General features: G+C 41.9%; 1 protein-coding gene across 3 annotated transcripts in view; it reads left to right on the top strand.

The window, feature by feature from the left end:
• Positions 1 to 18,370, top strand: part of DIDO1 (death inducer-obliterator 1) — a 71,052-nt gene extending 52,682 nt beyond the window's left edge. For all 3 annotated transcript variants that reach the window (XM_048498442.1, XM_048498440.1, XM_048498441.1), the window contains 4 exons: positions 518 to 671; positions 3,622 to 3,711; positions 4,756 to 4,951; positions 14,095 to 18,370. In XM_048498442.1, the coding sequence (XP_048354399.1) occupies positions 518 to 671; positions 3,622 to 3,711; positions 4,756 to 4,951; positions 14,095 to 17,420 (3,766 nt within the window). In that variant the 3' untranslated portion in view covers positions 17,421 to 18,370. The remainder of the gene's footprint in view (positions 1 to 517; positions 672 to 3,621; positions 3,712 to 4,755; positions 4,952 to 14,094) is intronic.
• The last annotated feature ends 501 nt before the right edge of the window (positions 18,371 to 18,871 follow it).

Here is an 18,871-nt window from a genome sequence, read left to right as displayed (position 1 = left end):
CTGGGGTGCTGTGTGGTTTCCGGGCTGTATGGCCGTGTTCTAGCAGCATTCTGAAGATGCCAGCCACAGATGCAGGCGAAACATCAGGAGAAAATGCTGCTAGAACACGGCCACACAGCCCCGAAACCACACAGCACCCTATATTTAAATGTTTGGGGTTCCATTGCACTGTCATGGTGATTTCCTCTGTGGTGAAGTCAATATCCTCTGTGCTAGTGCACACACAGTGTGACCAAGACACCACCCAGATGCACCCAGAATGGGATCCGACCCTTTGTCTCCTTCACACTTGGTGCTCTTCCTTATGCCAGAGGTGCCACTACAGCTGACTTCTTAACAATAACGGAAATCATATAATTGGGTCAGTGAATTCTGTATTGTTGTAACCTATGCTGACTATACATCATAGCGTATAAAAACTGAGGTTTTGAGCCATTATTTTTTTCCCCCACTGAAACCAATCTTGCTGTTGGTCCCATCTGACAAAAAAAATTTCTCTTGGTTTTCTGCTTTTCAGTGGTTCAGAGGCACGATCCCCTCAGGAAGGAGACACTTGCCAGTTTCTCTCACGTATCAGCACCATTTGGAAAGGCTTTATAAACATGCAGAGCGTGGCGAAGTTTGTCACCAAGGCCTACCCTGTTTCTGGTGCCTTTGACTACCTCAGTGAGGTTAGACTTTGATGTTCTGATGTGTTTGTGTGTGAACAACATCTGAAGTTACTTTTTAATTAAATACCTCAAGGAATCTTGTAAAAATACTTCTTAACTAGTCAGCTTTGCTCAGTGCATTAGCATGAAAATTAAGCTAAACAAATAAGGTGTTCGTAATTAATTTTAGCATTTGAGTTGTAATGAACTCGTATCCCTGATAAGAATATTAAAATTAGCAGTATAGGCAACTGGAGCCAGCATGGTGTAGAGGTGACATCTAATCTGGAGAACCTGGTTTGATTCCCCACACCTCCACATGAACGGTGGATTCTTATCTGGTTAACTGGGTTTGATTCCCCACTGTTGCACATGAGCGACTTTTCTTGCTAAAGCAGCAAGGCCATTCGTTTAGAAGAGACAGAAACAGAGAGAATCTCCCATTGGTAGTGGGCACACTCCTCATTCACCATCAGTAGAAGCGGCTAGGGTTAGCGATCCATGATTGTGTTGTAATGGAGCTTGGGAGATGTCATGAAGGCTCATGGAATATTTTTACTTTATTTTACTTTTACCTATGTTGTTTACAGTCCACCTTTCTCTTTGAGACTCAAGATGGATTACATAATGTAATTCAGTGCAGTAGGCAGGACGAGGAGAAAGCTAATGAACAGTTTCATAGGGCTAAGATTACAGAAATCAAAAACAAGGCACAAGTTTTAAAAAATGACGTAACATATTGTGTATGTTGCCTTGAGTATTGTACAAAAAAGCAATTTTTATATTCTAAAACCAATAAAACACTACTGATTGGCGAAAGTAAAATAGTGCTGATCAAGTATCTACATTGTAATCCCGTGCAATATTTTTCATTTTGAGCGCTTCACATTTAGCTATCACACGTGAAATCATTAGGGAATATTTCCGCTTCCCTTACCTCCCCTGTTCCATTATAAAGTATTTCCAGAGGCAATGACATAAGCGGAGATCTGTAGAAACTCACTTACTTTAATTATAACTTAAATTATCATTTCAACTACTCTTGTTTTTGTGGTGTTGGTTTAAAACTGCAGAGAAAACTGTCCATATTACAGATTGTTTTCACACAATAACTATTGTTTATTTTTTTAAAAAAATCTGTATTGATGAGGAAAGTTTTCTTTGTGGGAGGGAGGGATAGGAGTACAACTGAAATCTTCTTTATCTTAGTCCAGGAGGGCAATTCAACAACATTTTAGTTGAAAGCCAACTAGAGGTCACTGTTTTTAAAGTATCCTGATCTCATATTAGTTAGGGTTTTAAGTCTGAATCAGCACTTTGAGTCATACCTAGAAATTGATTGGCAGCAGTAAAATTTCAGCCCTAGATGGCTCGGGCAAGCCTGATTTCATCAGATCTCAAAAGCTAGACAAGAGTCAGTGTAGGTTAGTACTTGGATGGGAGACCATTAAGGAACATCAGGGTCATTATGCAGAGGAAGGCAAACCACCTCTGCTAGTTCCTTGCCTGGAAAACACTGCAGGGCCACTATAAGTTGGCTGCAACTTGAGTGCACTTATACACAGAAACAGTTTGTAAAACTGGCAAGATATGTACGTGGCTAGTAGTCTTCATTTTAAATCTGCTGAAACTTGCAGACAGCCCTCAAAGGCAAGTTTTTTTTAACTTGGCATGGGTTTCTGTGGCCAGATAATGCTCCTCAAGGAAGGGTCACAGTTAGCCTACCAGCCACGTTTGCTAAGGGTGCTAGATGCTGCTGAGGAGACCTGAGCTTGTTCCTTTAGACTAAGTGTAACCCTGCCCAGTCATATCACTGACCAGTAAGTACTTCATATTTATCTGGGCTGAGCATCAGTTTATTGGACCAAATTTAGCTGATGGCTGTCTTCAAATACTTGTTCACTGCATACCTGCCTTACCTGAAATGGTGTAATACACATCATTCCTAATCTTCAGGCAACGTTTTTGAGCAGTTTCTTGTAGATGCTGAAATACACATGGTACAAGATAGACTTCTGAAGAACCTAGTGCCACAGACATCACAGGGCCAAGCAGGTCTTTCAACACCATCCTTTGCTAGGATACCATCAGCATCTATTTCATCCAACTGGTCCAGAAGGATACAATGGATATTGACAGGTGTTCAGAGGTTCAAGAGAATCAACTGCGTTGCACTCCTCCATCTTTCTCCTGGCAAACATTGTCAGATTGGCCAAAACCACTTTAATTTAAAATTAGGCAGAAATTGGATTGTGTACATTGACAAAGAAGGCAGTAATCACCACAGGATGATAGTAGTTCAGTTTCAAGGACAGCTTCTTTAGGAAGGATAAATCTAAGCAAGACGTACTTTAACCTCCAGAGGTTTTATTGAATGGAAAAGTACACTAGGAACATTTCACAATTGCTTTGGAAAGTTGCATATTTCCAGAATAACTTTTAATATGATTCACAAATATTTGCTTGCATAAAATCTGCATGTTTCTTGCAGGAAATGCAAAAGGCTGGTGTTACCTTCTGAGTCCAGCTTCTGGTCATCCTTATATAGTGCTGATTTGTACACAAGGTCTTCTGCATAAGAGGGGAAAACAGTGGGTTCCAGATGATTCTAGGTATAGTATCATCTGGACCCATATAATCCAGGCCAGATGTTACTTTCTACTTTGGTAGAGAAGAGAATGACTGTTTCTAAGCTTGAGATTTTACTTTTCATACTGGCTTCAGGAAATTAGTGTTTTACTAAACCAGAGTCTGAGGAGCCCTGGGCTGAAGATCAATAAAGGGTTAGATTTTTACCGGATGCTAAGACACGGATGGAGAAAATGGAAGGAACTATGAAAGCGGGGCTAGAATAAAATAACAATATAGTTTCTACTTGTATTTTGGCAGTCTGGTTCTGTTTACCGGGAGCTGGAAGAGGGACAGGATAATTGGCTCTCACATTATGCTTTTTCCCTCTCACGTTACTTAGGATTTGCCAGATACAATTCACATTGGAGGGAGGATCTCACCGAAGACAGTGTGGGATTACATTGGCAAACTTAAATCGTCTGTATCCAAGGTACTCATTTAAAAGCCATCTCTGGTAATGATAAACACATTTCTGCTTTATTTAAAATCATGATGGGTTCCAAGCAGCCACACAGCTAGCTCTGCAGTGTGGCTGGTGGGTGGGAGGCTTGATGGTGCAGAGAAAGTGGATAAATAGAAAACAGAACATGACCACTTCATCATATTCCCCCACCCCCGCCTTTTGCTCCAAACAACAAAACAGGTGGCCTCTTCCATCCTGTGGATACTCTCATAGTCTTCTATTCTACTGGTCTTACACGGCATAAATAATCCCTCGTTGAAAATGAATCGACCCCGTAAGAAATCTGAGAAAATCTAAGCCTTGCACAAACATTAGGACTTCTATTTGCAGAAGCTGTTTAAAAACATTGTGTTGCGTTTGTTTGAAAACAGCTTAAACGTGGGATAAAGCTATATTGATAATCTGATTCCATATTGCTTCGACGGTTTTGATAAGAAGATGGCTATCAACATTCTAGAACTGTTCCTTCCCATAATATGAAGTGCATGAACACCACTGTAACAAGAATGTTGACAAAGTCCCGGTTGGGGGAGCTTGAAATTCAGATTCTCTGTTTTGAAATAACTTGTCCACTGTCAGCAGGCCACCCCTCCCCACTTGTAGTTCTATCATTTCCCACCACCTGTTTCCTTCCTCTTAATTTAACTGGCAGCGATAACAACAAAGTCTTTGTACGTTTCTGTTCCCTGCCCAGAATACCCAGAACTACATTGCTATGGCAGCATCCCAAGCGCAGGGAGCCTGGGAAACGCAGTTCTCTGGGGGTTGTGATTCCATATTGGACTCCAGCTCTGGAGAACTGTATTTCCCAGTGGCTTGGTGTGCCTTGGCTGCTGCTGCTGTTGTTGTTGTAGCATTTGTGGTTCATGCCTGCTTTTTGTGAGCATTTGCAGGGAAGCTTCTTTGATGTGAACTATGGGAAGGTTCCACCCGTTGTAACCAAATGTCACTTTGCCCTTCTTTATTCTTTTACCAGGTCAGCATTTTTCCTTTATATTTTTTCTATTGTAGGAACTATGTTTGATTCGTTTCCATCCTGCGACAGAAGAAGAGGAGGTTGCCTACATTTCTCTGTACTCCTATTTTAGCAGTCGTGGTCGCTTTGGTGTTGTAGCTAATAACAACAGACATGTCAAGGACCTCTATCTGATTCCTCTCAGTGCTAAGGATCCTATTCCACCCAAACTTTTGCCCTTTGAGGGACCAGGTAAGCAATGAATTATAGGAAACCCGGAATACATCCAGCCTGCTAAGTTACCACTGCAAGTGTTACACTAGTCTTCAGCAGCATTTAGTCACACATAACACATACCAAAGTTAAACACACTCAGCAGAGAAACATTGTATATATAGACAAGCTTTGGAAACACGGCTGCAGTAATTTAACTTTCTCCCAAAGCTGGCGAGGGGTGGGGAGTACTTTTCCTTTCATAACTTTCCAAATCGATTGAACTTTCAGTATATCACAGGGAGACTTAAAATATTGCAGCACAACATGCTATGTTTTGGAGAAGCAAAGGTAGGTATCATCCTGAATTACTGGCAAACACGATGACCCACCAAGTATCACTTGGGCTGAAAGGAAAGGTCTGTGTGTTGATTTCCAAACTGTCATGTATGCCTGACCTCATTCAGATGTGGACAAGATCTCCAGTGTTAGTTGCTTTCATCTCACCATGTTATGGGAGCCAGGAAAGAGAATATCTAAGGCTGCTCCCAGTCTCTCCCGAGGAAGAATCCTGGGAAGAAAGTAATATCCAAGCAGATGCATAGGTGCATCAGGCTTATATACACCACCGTCACACAGCATGTTTGCCTTCATACAAAAATGCTAAGATCTTAAATACATGGTTGTGCGCCTGTGTTGAGTATGTGTCTGAGAGAAGAAAAGAGTGGGATTTGCCCATGCATTCAACCTTTTGATCATATTTTTTCTTACTGGCTGAAATGCTGAATGACAGCCAGAAATGCCTAAATCTCAAAGAAATACTCTTCCTTATCCAAAAATAATGCAGTGCACCTAATTAGTACCAGGCACATCAGTATGCCTACCTTCTCCTTTTGTACTAAGAAACTGGATTAAGCAAAAGCCTCGGCTTAAATATTTTTTTTGTCTGAAACATCTGAAGGTACAGGTAAGTGTGGTACACTATCACTTTTAACAGCTAATAGGCTGAGGATTCCAGGAGCTGAGCCAGGGAGCCCTGAAATACTATTCTTTAAATGCTGAATGGAGAAGTTGATCTATGGCTACCAATCTTGATCCTCCCTGATCTGAAATTGCAAATGCCTTAGCAGACCGGCTGCTCGGGAGCAGCAGCAGCAGCAGAAGGCCATTGCTTTCACATCCTGCACTGCAAGTAGCAGAGATCTGGACTAGATGGACTCTGGTCTGATCCAGCAGGCTCGCTCTTACGTTCTTAATGTGTTCGCTTTCCCTAAATGTTCAGTGCAAGAAAAATACTGAATCATATGTGTTCATGGGCTTCATGAAATACAGTGGGTGAGTTGTGTTCAGTTGAATTCTTAGATGGGCACTGTGATCTTTTTCAGCTCCCACATCCCAGCCTCACTAGCTGAAAGTAGTTGTGTCTGTTTTTAAACCAGCGTTATAATTCAAGGCTTTTATGGCCGGAGTCAACTAGCTGCTGTACATTTTTCGGCCTGTGTGGTCATGGTTTGGCGGTCTTGGCTCCCAACGTTACGCCTGCATCTATGGCTGGCATCTTCAGAGGCACAATGTGCCACAGTGAGAAACACATCATGACTTTTCTCTGACGATGCCAGCCGCGGATGCAGGTGAAAAGTGAGGCGCTAAAAACCAACTGACCGTGGCCCAGAAAACCCAGCCAGACAACTTTATAGTTATTTTCTGTAGTCTGGGACATGAAAGTCGCCTAAACCTATACAGTGGCATCCAAAGTAACGAGGAGCTTCCACAAGCCGACTCACTTGGCGCATGTTTCCATGTCTCCAGCAAAAAAGCTGGTTTTAAAAGTAGGAAGGCCCTCCAGGGCAGCTCTGGGGTACTGCAAGGAGTTACAATATTTAGTTCGTGCATTTCTGTAACTCTCAGAAGTGGCTAATAGTGAAACAAGTAAATTAAGAAGAGCTGGGAAACTGACACATTCGGACACTAGCATTAAAACCAAGCCAGAGAGGTCTGTAAATCAATACAGGTGTAAACTGCTGCCTAACTAGCGAGAAGAGGCACCCCATCCTTCACCTAGTAAACCCTGATGCATGTGTAGAAGAACATAGCAGTGGGCTGGGTCTAAAAGTAAAAGAACCAATTTTTGCATAGCCTCTCCCTAGTAGCAACTTCTGTGTACTGTAGTTGATCAGACAGATGGCTAGTAGCAGTTATGACACCCTAACTCAGTGTTTCCCAACCTTTTCGAGGTCAGGGTACCCTTGACCTAACTCTTCATATCTCACGGTACCCCTGCCGCCGCCACCCACCTTCCATTCCCCTGCTTGCCACACACCCCACCTTCTCTCCCAGGGTGAAGGAAAGCACCGGGGGGGGGGGGTGTGTGTGTGTGTGTGGCTGCTGACCTTGCGGCAGGCCCTGCCCCATGGGCCAGCTCCATGTCCTTGCTGGCGCCGGTGGGAGACACCACAAAAATGAGGGGGGGGGGCGGTAGTGTTGCCGCAGTACCCCTGGGATATGCTCACGGCACCCCAGGGTACCACAGAACCCTGGTTGGGAATGGCTGCCCTAACTGAATCCAAGCTGTGAAGCTCTGCAAGGCCTAAAAGTAATGTCTATGCCTTGTACATGCTTTTGAGGCTTCACTTTGATGTCCTGTATTGATAAAAGTCTCTTAACGACCAGGTTACTTTATATTCTGCTTTGAAATTCCTGCTTTACACATTGCCTCTTGGTATCAGTATTATATTTTTTCAAGAAGATTTACCATTCATTACCGATCTTGTCAGAGTTTTGGAATTCTTCTGAACAACCAAAATATTTCCAGTACACAGTTTGAAATCTGGCAAGATACAGGTATGCAAACTGGGTCAAGAGGTCTATAGACAAAAAACTGTAAAATACTAGTGTCACGATACCATTAGACTGCATATGTTTCTCTGATATCTTGCACTTTCTTAGGTAATATAATTTTCCTCTTTTTTTTGTTTATTTCCTAGTATAAACTAGGGATGTGCAACAGGGAAAAATATTTTTTTCAGATCAGGATTTCATTATCAGTATTATGGATTACTCAGGTCTCCGATACCAGTTCGGTATTTGGATTCAGGTTCTTGGTGGAATTCCGAAATTGTTTGGGTCCCTTATTCTCTACGGGGAATCCTTTGGGGGAAAGCGCAGGGCCAGTTTTTCAACCAAACGACACCAAAATAACGGCAGAACTGGTGCTGCCGCAGAGTTCCAAGTGAAGCGGACCAGCCATCTTCCATTGTTTCCTATTGGAAAAAAAATGTTGGTTCCTCCAGAGCAAAAAAATATATAGCCAAATATACAAGACCAAGCAACCACTGGCCAAAAGCCTTCCAATGCAAACCGAACCAACCACCCCAACAGAACCAGCATCAAACCCAAGAATTCCAGCTGAATGGCAGACCAGTGTGGCAAACCTAAAAAATCCAAAATCAAACCAGAGAATCCCAGCCCAACAAAGTGCAGCAGGGGGAGGGGGGGCAATGTTGCAAGCCCAGCAGCATCAGTGTCAAACCACAGACACCAGGCAGAAGCCAGGATCAGTATGGCAGCACCAGCCCAACAGAACCAGTGTAACACGAGTATTTCAACAGAAGCAACTTAATAAGCTCCCCTTAATATTTCCAGAGTGAATAGGAGCTCTAGTATAAAAAAAATTAAGAATAGATTCAAATGTTTAGAAGGCGTGTGGTGTACTACCTCAAGGTTACTCAAAGAAAACACTCCTTGTTTTGGATTGGGGGAGGCTGATGTACATTCTGGAGTTATAGTCCCATAAGACTGTAAGAAGCCCCGCTTAATATCTTTGGTTGCATCTGACACATGTAGGGTGTTGTACAGCTCACAAAAAGGTTTCTCCATTAAACCTCTCATCCTCTGAAATTTAGTTCCTACCAGAGAAAATGAAATGACAGCATAGTTTTATGGAAGATAGGTGGATTTACTGCATAGACCAGGCCATGATTAGTACTTTGAAGACCTTAAACACACTACATTTCCAATTCCATATTTAACTCTGTTCAAGTTCATTCACTTGCTTTAGTATAATATACAGAAAAGGAATTGAATCTTCTTAAGAGGGCTATTTCAGTTATTTCTGTATGTAAACGTATAGGAAAAGGCATACAACATGATTCATATTTCTCAACTTGTGCTAAATGGAATTTACTGCTTTCGTTACATGATCTCAATAAAAGTATTTGATACAAAGTGGTTATTGTGTCTTTCAATTTGAATATTTTCTAAACTTAATCATACCTCTGACTATTACAAGTCTGTGAAATAAATATCTGGTTTAAAAAAAGATTTGGTAAGGTGCTAGAAATTTTATCTCACAGACTACTCCACTTCAGAATCGGTCCTGGTTTTCAGGTGATTGCTAAATCTAAAAGCAAGGGGACTGTTTAACAAACAAGTCAGTTCCCAAATATGAGGATATCTCAAACTTTTAAAGTACCCTTTATCACAATGCTTTTAGTATGGGGTGTACAAAGTACTTTAGAAAGATAAAGAAAGGAAATGAGTTGCCTTTTATGGAGTGTGGTGGTGGGTTTAATGGCAGTGACGTCCCTTATGGTGATAGTAGACTGAGCTGCAGGGCATCTCCCGAAGTCTCCATCTGTACTTGGATCAGTGGGCCATAGAGGTGACATCCTTTTTGCATAAGAATATTTCAGTTGGCACCGAAAACAAGAGAGGGAAAAGGAAACACCATTGTCACATGACTGAAACCTCAAGGGCTGAAATGGTGGCTTAGTCTTTCAACATCTGATGAAAGCAGACTTGGTTGGGTTAGCCAAGAGTGGAATGGAGGAAAAGGGACTGAGATGACTGTTCAAAGCCCTCCCTGCTGGATTCTGCAGTGAAATATCTTCTGAATCAACAGAGATGATAAATCCCACTTCATCCACTCCTGAGTCTCACATGTGTGTGGTTACATTAGCTAGCCACTCCGTAGAGTAGCATCTGGCTTTGTGCTCCCTTCTGGCTGTTTTCACTTGGTTCATCTCTCCCATATTTCTCTCTCCATTGTGGAGTGCTGGGAGAAGCTAATGTGGAACCTGCAGGTATGCAATCTTGTGCAAATATCAAGCTAGACAAATGTTTGGCAGCTCAGATTCAATATTCTCAGATAATGTCTATCTCTAGACCATCACTTTCCTGTTTTAAAAAAAAAACCACCATGTTTTCTTTGTCAGTAATTGAAAAGTGGTCTCACATACCCCTCTGGAAATCATTGCATACCTTTTAGTACGTTTACATGCACCAGTATTTCTTAAGTGACATACTTGTTTCAAATGGCATGGCCTGTCACCCAAACTGCTTTTCTCATTCCCTCAAAAGCAAACATAGCTGACATTGTCAGCTAAGTAGCTGATGATCACCGGACAGGTAATAACTGCTCAGCTTTCAAAGCCAAAGAGAGCCAAACACTGTTATCAATGACTGCCAAAACTAAGTGAATGAAAGTGGAGTGAAGGGAGTGTTGGAAGTGAAACCACCAAAACTGTCAAACTACTTAACAAATGCCACTTCTTTATTTCTCTATGACATATGCTTTTATATCTAGATGTAGCATTAAAATATGTAGACAGCTACATCCATTGAAAGGTTTAAAGAAAGAGAACTTGAAAGCATCACCATAGTTCCTACATAATAGTCTACATGTTTGGAAATATAGATGCCCATATCTCAACATTTTGGTTTTGAATGAGGCAATTTATATAAATGTATGGGTCTCTATCTCCAAAGAGAAATATGTCTTTAGATACACTACAATTGCTTTGAGCTGAAATAAGTTTAAAGATTTCTGTTCAGAAAAATACAAGCAGGAAAAAAAATGCTTAAATTAAACCAAACACAACCAGTGTTTTTAAACAAGAACTTCACAGCTCCAATCCTCCTTTTGTCCATCAGCTTCTACCCCAAAGTTGTTTCTGAATGAAAGTTACAATTTAATGTGGTTTCTGACAGTGGAAATTGTTTGATGGTAGTTGACAATGAAGCAAATTTTTCAAGCCCCTTGAAGAGGGCACTGGACAGTTCGTAACACTGACAAGAGTCCATGCTCAGAGTGTTAGAGGTGCAATCCTGCACACTGGCCACTGAATTCTCAGTTACTTTAGCACATGAAGAGAACAGTGAAGAAAAAGCAGACCTTAGCAGATGAGTAAAAAAAAATGGGGAAAATGGGAAAGACATGAGGTACAACAGAGTAATTATGGAATAAAGCATGACAGTGTAGAGATCAATGCAAGTATTTCGCTTAAGTGGTTTGTGGGGTCCAAATGTAACAAGCATTTTAGAGGCATGTTAGATGCCATTGCTTGTAGTGTAATGATTAAGGAGTGACTTCTTCCAAAAAAACAGAAGCTGCAGACAGTAACATTTAAAACTAAAGGCAAAATTTGATCAATGAGAAATAATGGATCGATTTATTAGATGACACAGCAGAAAATTTGCTCAGAACAGTATAAAGGAGGCAAGTTTCAGCTTTGTTTGACATAATTGATTTATTTAATTTTCAGAAGCAACTTTAAAATGTGAAGGTGGTAGCACCCGCATTAATGGCTGAATGGCGCTGATCCATTTCCCCTAGCACAAGGTGTTTTCCCTGACTTGCAGCTCTTGAGCCTGTAACATCTGGTGATGATTCCTTGAGCCAGAGGAATGCACCATTGCTGGCACCATAGGAAGTTTATATCTTCAGTGATTCCTATACTGCAGTTCTAAATCACTTTTGTTTAAAGAGAACTTCTTTCTTGTTCAGTAGATTCTCTAAATGTGTTGTTACATGTATGTAATTATACTTTTAACTGCAATACAAGTAAGCTCAGTTACAAGGGACAAGCAGTACTACAGCTGATGAAAGAATCAATTTTTAGCTGAAAGACAGCATGTAAATAGCAAGCATTGAAATGTAAATGTTTGGCCATGTTTAGTTAGAGAGATGGGGAATTAAAACTGAAATGGCTAGAAAAACGAAATCGAAACAGTCCATTAATGACTGAAATGTACAGTAGCAATTTATATTGGAAGGATGAGTTAGATCAGTGAGCTGACAGGCATCTTCAAGCTGAATCCTGTTTTCAAATTTGACTTCTAGAATGTTGCATTTTTCCCCTGTCTGTCTTACTAGTATTAGAATGAACTTTATTTTAACTAGGAAATTTGCTAGGATAGAATTTTGCTCTTTAGAATTAGAATCTCTTTTGTATTCATTACTTAGCTCTCTTACAGTGAAATCAGTTATAACTATCTAATTTACAGATGCTGCAACCACCCTTCCCCCCACAGAAATTACATGATTATTGAAATATCATGGCAGTTAGTATAGCACAGTGATCTGGGAACCAGTTAATTCTCATGCTCGTTGGCAAACTTACTAGGTGACCTTAAACTAGGCTTGATATCAGGTCCCTCTTCTGCAATGTGCAGTTAATGCTGGCCTACTGGACGGGACTATTAGAATTATTTTGGTAATCCACGTAAAGCCCTTTGAACCCTTAAAAGGTCTATTTAAGTGCTAAGTGATAATCATTTTGCAATCCATCACATTTAGGGCCTCCTTTTGGGGAATGCCTGGGGAGGTTCTGTGGACAAACGGGACAGCAAAGTTGGGGCTCAAGTATGGAAAATGAAAATGTGAGAGAAAAGAAGCAGGAGATTGATTTTTGTCTCTGCCCACATAAACAACAGAAAAAAATTAAACTTAAATGGAACCTTCTGAACACAGGCTTTCATAAGTCATTTTTAATATACTTAGCTTCCCGTATGTACGTTGCTATTTATTTATTTAGAAAATGTACACGTAATCTATTCGGAACCCTGGCTATTTTTAATGGGATTCCTGACCTATTTTAACAGCACAAACTGTAAGGCCCTGTTTTTGCATTGTCTTTTGACTAAATGCTCACCGAACGGTTGCAGGGTCCAATTCCATTTGTTTACCATTCAAATCTATAACAATACAGATGGATTGATTAAATCCCTCTGCACCCACGGGTGGCAACTTCCAGCTGGTGGCTGGAGATCTCCGGGCATTACAACTGATCTCCAGGCAACAGAGATCAGTTCACTTGGAGAAAATGGCCACTTCGGAAGGTGGGCACTATGGCATTATGCCCATAGGATCCCCTCCTCAAACCTTGCCCTCTTCAGCCTCTACCCCCCAAAATCTTCAGGTATTTCCCTACCTGCAGCTGGCAACTTTACTCTGTACCACCAAGTCCCATAAATAATGGCCTCTGATACACTTTTTCTTTCAAGAAACTAACTATGTTTTGTTTACATCATTCTTCTACCATAAGGGGGCTGTGTAGTGCTCTGTTAATTATCAGTTGGTTGGATTTTACCACTATATTCGGTAAGGCCCCTTCCACACATGCACAATAATGCACTTTCAATCCAGGTTCACAATTGTTTGCGAGTGGATGTTGCTGTTCTGCACAGCTGCAAAGTGAATTGGAAGTGGATTGAAAGTTGCATTATTCCACATGTGCGGAAAGGGCTTAAGCAGTGCTATCTTTCTTCAGTAAAAGAGTTTCTGTTGATGCAGGAGGCTCTTTGGACAAGCTTCTTGTCAGGGTGGGTGGATCCTTGTATGCAACACTCCACATAGAACAATGTGGTCGGAGTCAGTTGAACATCTCTTCCAGAAAGACACTGTTGCTGTCACAGGCTTCAGCCATTTGTACTTCCAGTCTTTTCTGTAGTTACTGGTTGAACAGACTTCTCCTGATGATTATAATTTTATCTTTATTAAAGATGCGGAGATAACTCACCTCTCATTGCAGCTGCCAGTTTTGCAATGTAAATGTGTATGTAACAGTCACAGTAATACTTATGGAAAATACACTAATGAGCTTTGGCATATTTTCTGGTTTCCATCTCCAAATTATTATTCATTTTAACAACATTAAGACAGACGTAACCTTGCATACTGACATGAATACTTTCATTGTATCAGAATGTTTACATTTGTTAGGCTTTTCAGTAGCAAACTGTTTTTACTATAAATGAGTGAATGTCAAACATGGCTGTTTTCATGTCATGGTTTTTGCCAGTTACAGTAGCTGTGTTTAGTGCTGAAACTACTAAAATGTATCACTAGTTTAAGCTTAAATTTAAAAATCTTACACAGAATCTTTTTTTTTTTTGTCTTGCAGGTCTTGAATCGACACGGCCAAACTTAATTCTTGGATTAGTGATTTGTCAGAAAGCCAAGCGTCCGGCAAGTGTTTTAGAATCCGAAAAGGCGGAAGAAAAACGAAGCAGAGTTCAATTACAGGATGAGACAGACATATCTACATATCCTAAAGGGACTTCGCTTTCTCAGCAGGACAAGAAATCTCCCAAAATCTCCCTGTATTCTGCAGAGACAGTAGTCAGTACAACGCCTCCCGGCTCTCCACCCCCTCCGCCACCAGCTCCCTCTTCAGAACAGTCTTCTGTAGTAACACCTTCTATGTTGAAAATATTATCATCAGTGAAAATGGGAAGCTCCTCCACTGCCACGTCGTCAAACGTTTCCTTGCCGGGAACGAACACGGCAGCCCCATCTTCTTCAACTCCCTCGTCTTCAAAATCGTCCACGCCTCTTCAACACATCTTGCAAACGCTGTTTGGGAAAAAATCCTTTGACCCTGCAGCGAAGGATTCTGAAACTGCTCAGATTTCGAAGACTGACGCTCAAGCGACTATCGAAGAAGGGTTACCGGCTGCTCCCTTGCTGGATCCCATTGTGCAGCAGTTTGGGCAGATGTCCAAAGATAAAGCTATAGAAGAGGAAGAAGATGACAGGCCTTATGATCCGGAAGAAGAGTACGGCCCGGATAGAGCTTTTGCGGTGCCGAGTGGTGGAAGTGCCCTTGAAAAACACGATGCTTCAGAGCACGAAGATGAAGCCTACGATCCGGAAGATGAAACGATCTTGGAAGAGGCAAAAGTTACGGTAGAAGACTTACCTAATAAAATGTATTCCGAGTCTAAAAACAACTCCGTGGCAACGTCTGCTCCGTTTGTCCCTGACGTGTCTGCTCCGACATCGTTGGTAGAGCAGCAGAAAATGTTAGAAGAATTAAACAAGCAAATAGAAGAACAGAAAAAGCAGCTGGAAGAACAAGAAGAGGCGCTCAGACAGCAAAGAGCGGCCGTTGGCGTGTCACTGGCTTGCTTTTCAGTGTCTGAAGCACTACTGTCGCCTCCTCCAAAGTCAAGCATCGCAAAAAGTGAGCTATTTCAAAGTGAAAAGCAAATGACTGAAAAATCTGAACTGATCACTCCCCTAAGTCAGACCCACCTGTTAAGCCAGGGAAGTGATCCAAGACAAAGTAGAGATCCCCGACAAGCTTGGAGGATCATAACTGAGTGTAATGAAAATGCTGACTCTAACCTAAAGACACCAGTGATGCAGGAGGAATCCTCCATGCGGGATATTCTTATACCCAGTTATTCAGATCCACCACAACCCTTACCTAACAAAGACGAGAAAACATTGATGCCTGTTATGCAGCTCGGTCATAGTGAAACGTGGATGAACGTGAGTGAAAAAGGTCCCACGTTGCCCGAACAAGTTATACCAACCACCAGATTTGAAAATCCCCCACAAGTTCACCAGGAAACCATAAATAAACCAGCTGGTGAAGTACCCATAACTGCACCTGTTCGTAAAGTACTCCTGCCCACACCTCCCAATCCGTGCTTCTTGCCTGGTTTCTCTGCACCTAATGATGCTAAGAATGTGAGTTGGTCGAATGTGTCTCAAGACAGTAGTCCAGCCGGGGTCGGAAGAGATTCTTTTTCAGGCGCTGTGTTCGCACCCCAGGAAAAAGTTCCTGGTCACTTTGAAGCAGAAAGAGGGCCTTCTTCGTTGCAGTATGAAGGCCAAAGAAATCCTCAGTCTAGCCACTTTTTTGAACAGGCGGAAGCTCCAGCAGTTCAGAGTTTGGATGACAGAAGTGGACCCCCATTTGCTTCTCTTGGACAAAAAGGTGTTCCTCCTCAACCAATGTGTGGTACTGCTGATTTCCATGGACAGAGGGGGCCCCCTCCACAGTTTACTGAAGGACATAACCCTCCCCTGAACAATGATGGACAAAGAGGACCTCTGCCAAACCGGTTTGGGGCACCAAGAGCACCTATCCCTTCATTATTTTCTGCACAGCATGGGCCACCTCCTCATTTTGGTGATAACCGGGGCCCTTCACCATCATTTCCTGGAGGCCCAAGAGAAGTCACACCTTCTCAGTTTGAAGAACACAGGGAGCCTCACAAAGAACACAAGGAATTTCCAGAATCTCAGTACCATGAGAAGGCTGGACCTCCTGGCAAATTTGAAAGCCCTGACCCGCCTCAGTTTATGGGGACTAGAGGACCTTCACCTTTTACTTTTGGGGGTCAAAGAAGGCCTCCTCCAACTCAATTTAAAGGTCAAAGAGGAGGCCTACAGCCTCAGTTTGGAGGGCCAAGAGGTCCACCACCTAATCACTTTGGGGGTTCAAGGGGTCCTCCTCCAAGTCAGTTTGAAGGGCAAAGAGGGCCTGCTTCAGGTCACATTCCAGGACCAAGAGGACTCTTGCCATTACCATTTGAAGAACGGAGAGGAAGCTCGCCACCCAGATTTCCAAACCAGAGAGGCCCAGCCCCACATCAGTTTGGACCAAGGGGGACCACACCTGGTCCATTTCCAGAAAAAAATGAACCTCCCACGAATAGACATACCTTTCAAGGGCAAACACAACAAGGTATGAAATCAGCCCCAAGACCACTTTTGGATCTTCCAAGCCATCCACCGCAGCATAGGAAAGAGATGTGGGACGAAACTGGGCCGCCTGCCTCTCACTCTAATACATCAGGACAGGGATCTGATTCAGAAGGCCAGTGGACAGCATCCAATTTTCGAGATGGCCGAAGTAATGAATACAGGGCTCAAACTTTTGAAGGGCGGCAGAGAGAGAGATATGAGGGCAGCAATAAGGAAAAAATATTAGATCCGCCTGATGTCCAGCAGTCTGATAATCGACCAAACAGAGGAACCGATGACAGGCGAAGAGATCGTGATCATAATAGACCCTGGGAAAGAGACCATGGCAGAAACTGGAATAGAGGGAGGGAGAGGGATTGGGAGAGACACAGAGAAAAAGACTGGGATAAGAACAGAGACAGAAACTATAACAAAGACAGAGAGTCAGAGCGAGGTAAAGACTGGGAACGAAACAGAGACAGAGCCAGACCCAAAGAAGGAGATTCGTACCGAAGACGAGACCGATCGAGAAGCAGGGACCGAGATTATGACAGATACAGAGACAGGGAACAAGCTCGAAGCAGAGAAAGAGACCGAGAAAGGGATCGGGACCGTGACAAAGACAGAACCAGAGATCGCAAGGACCGCAGTAAAAGTAAAGAATGTGACAGGGACTCAAAGCCAGACATGCAAATGGGTGGCCAAAGGCTATCACATTCAGAGACTCTTCCTTCTTCCAGTAAGACATAGAAAGGGAATGACCACTCAATAATGAGTCACTCAGAAAAAAAAGAAAGCAACTGTAATTGACTGTGGACTCTTTGTATATATTGTACATTCTACAAGGAAAAATACTTTGGTAAAGCCTGCTTCACAAAAACAGAACATTTTTGAACAGTTGTACAGTGCAGCAGATGTTTGGCAGGTATTTGCTGGACTAGCCACACTATGTCCATAATGCTTTCTTACAGAATTCAATGGGCAAAATCCTTCTCTGTCTTGGTGCAGTGCCAGTCTGTTGAAGGGTTCCCGTGGGGCTTAGCTAGAGCCCGCCATCCAGATTTCCCCATTTAGCCCATGTGTACGAGTGTTGTGCATGCAGGCGATCAGACCTCCTTAATGCTCACTGCTTCTCGAGGGGGGAAAAGCAAGCGTCTGTTGAGCCTTATGGGAATCCCTCCACGTGCAAAATCTACACCTATGCAGGGAAGGATCATGGCCAGAGAACTTGTGAAATGTTGCTTTTTCCTACTTCCTTTATCTTAAAATTTCCATTTACAGATAATAAAAAATGGAAATGTCTTCAAAGAGCACATTGCTTTTTAAGGATATAAAGTTATGTTTTCTAATAACTTGAACTGTAATTTTATGAGAATTTAAGCAAGGTCTTAGAAGCCATATCTTTACATCTCCAATACGTAGTGTTTTTGTTTTTGTTTCAGGTGGTTCCTACATACAAGACAGCCCAATGTTTCTGTCCTGAGTGTATCTAATTATGAATGGGTCTTGTGTATTTAAGAAGCTATTTCTGAGGAGCAGTGTTATTTCTCATTTGTAACTGGCAGGATATTTGAATAGGGAATGTTAAACTCCTAAATGCATTATCTTCCTTTTTATATGCAGGCGTTTTGACTTACACACCATTTAGAGTTCAGATGAGGTTGAATATTTCTAAATAAAACAACTACTTTTCATGTGAATAAAAGGTTTTAAATGTTGCATTTTTACAAAAAAAAAGATAATGAATGAAAACGAATGAAATCTATATATAATGCAACAAAGCATTTGAAACGTACTTACTGGAAATGTTTTATAAATTGTTGAACTGACTGAGCTTATCAAATATAATATTTCTATTGATATGGAGATGAAATACTTCAGAATTTAAGCAATTTGGCTTTCCTGCTAAATTTCAGTCATTAGGGATTAAGTTTAAGGATATTCTTCGTCATAAATTAAAACCTCTATACCACAGGTGTCAAACTCGCGGCCCTCCAGATGTTATAGACTACAGTTCCCATCATCCCCTGCTAGCATCATTCTGGCAAGGGATGATGGGAACGGTAGTCCATAATATCAGGAGGGCCGCGAGTTTGACACCTGTGCTCTATACACATTCCAGCCAAAAATAAGCACTTTTGAGTTCCATTGATTTCAATGGGAGTGTGATTTAAGCATATATTTAGAAGTCCCATTGGCAT

Source organism: Sphaerodactylus townsendi, linkage group LG05, assembly GCF_021028975.2.
Source record: "Sphaerodactylus townsendi isolate TG3544 linkage group LG05, MPM_Stown_v2.3, whole genome shotgun sequence".
Taxonomy (NCBI): Eukaryota; Metazoa; Chordata; class Lepidosauria; order Squamata; family Sphaerodactylidae; genus Sphaerodactylus; species Sphaerodactylus townsendi.
The sequence above is the reverse complement of the archived record's forward strand: the minus strand, read 5'-3'. Positions and strand labels throughout refer to the sequence as shown.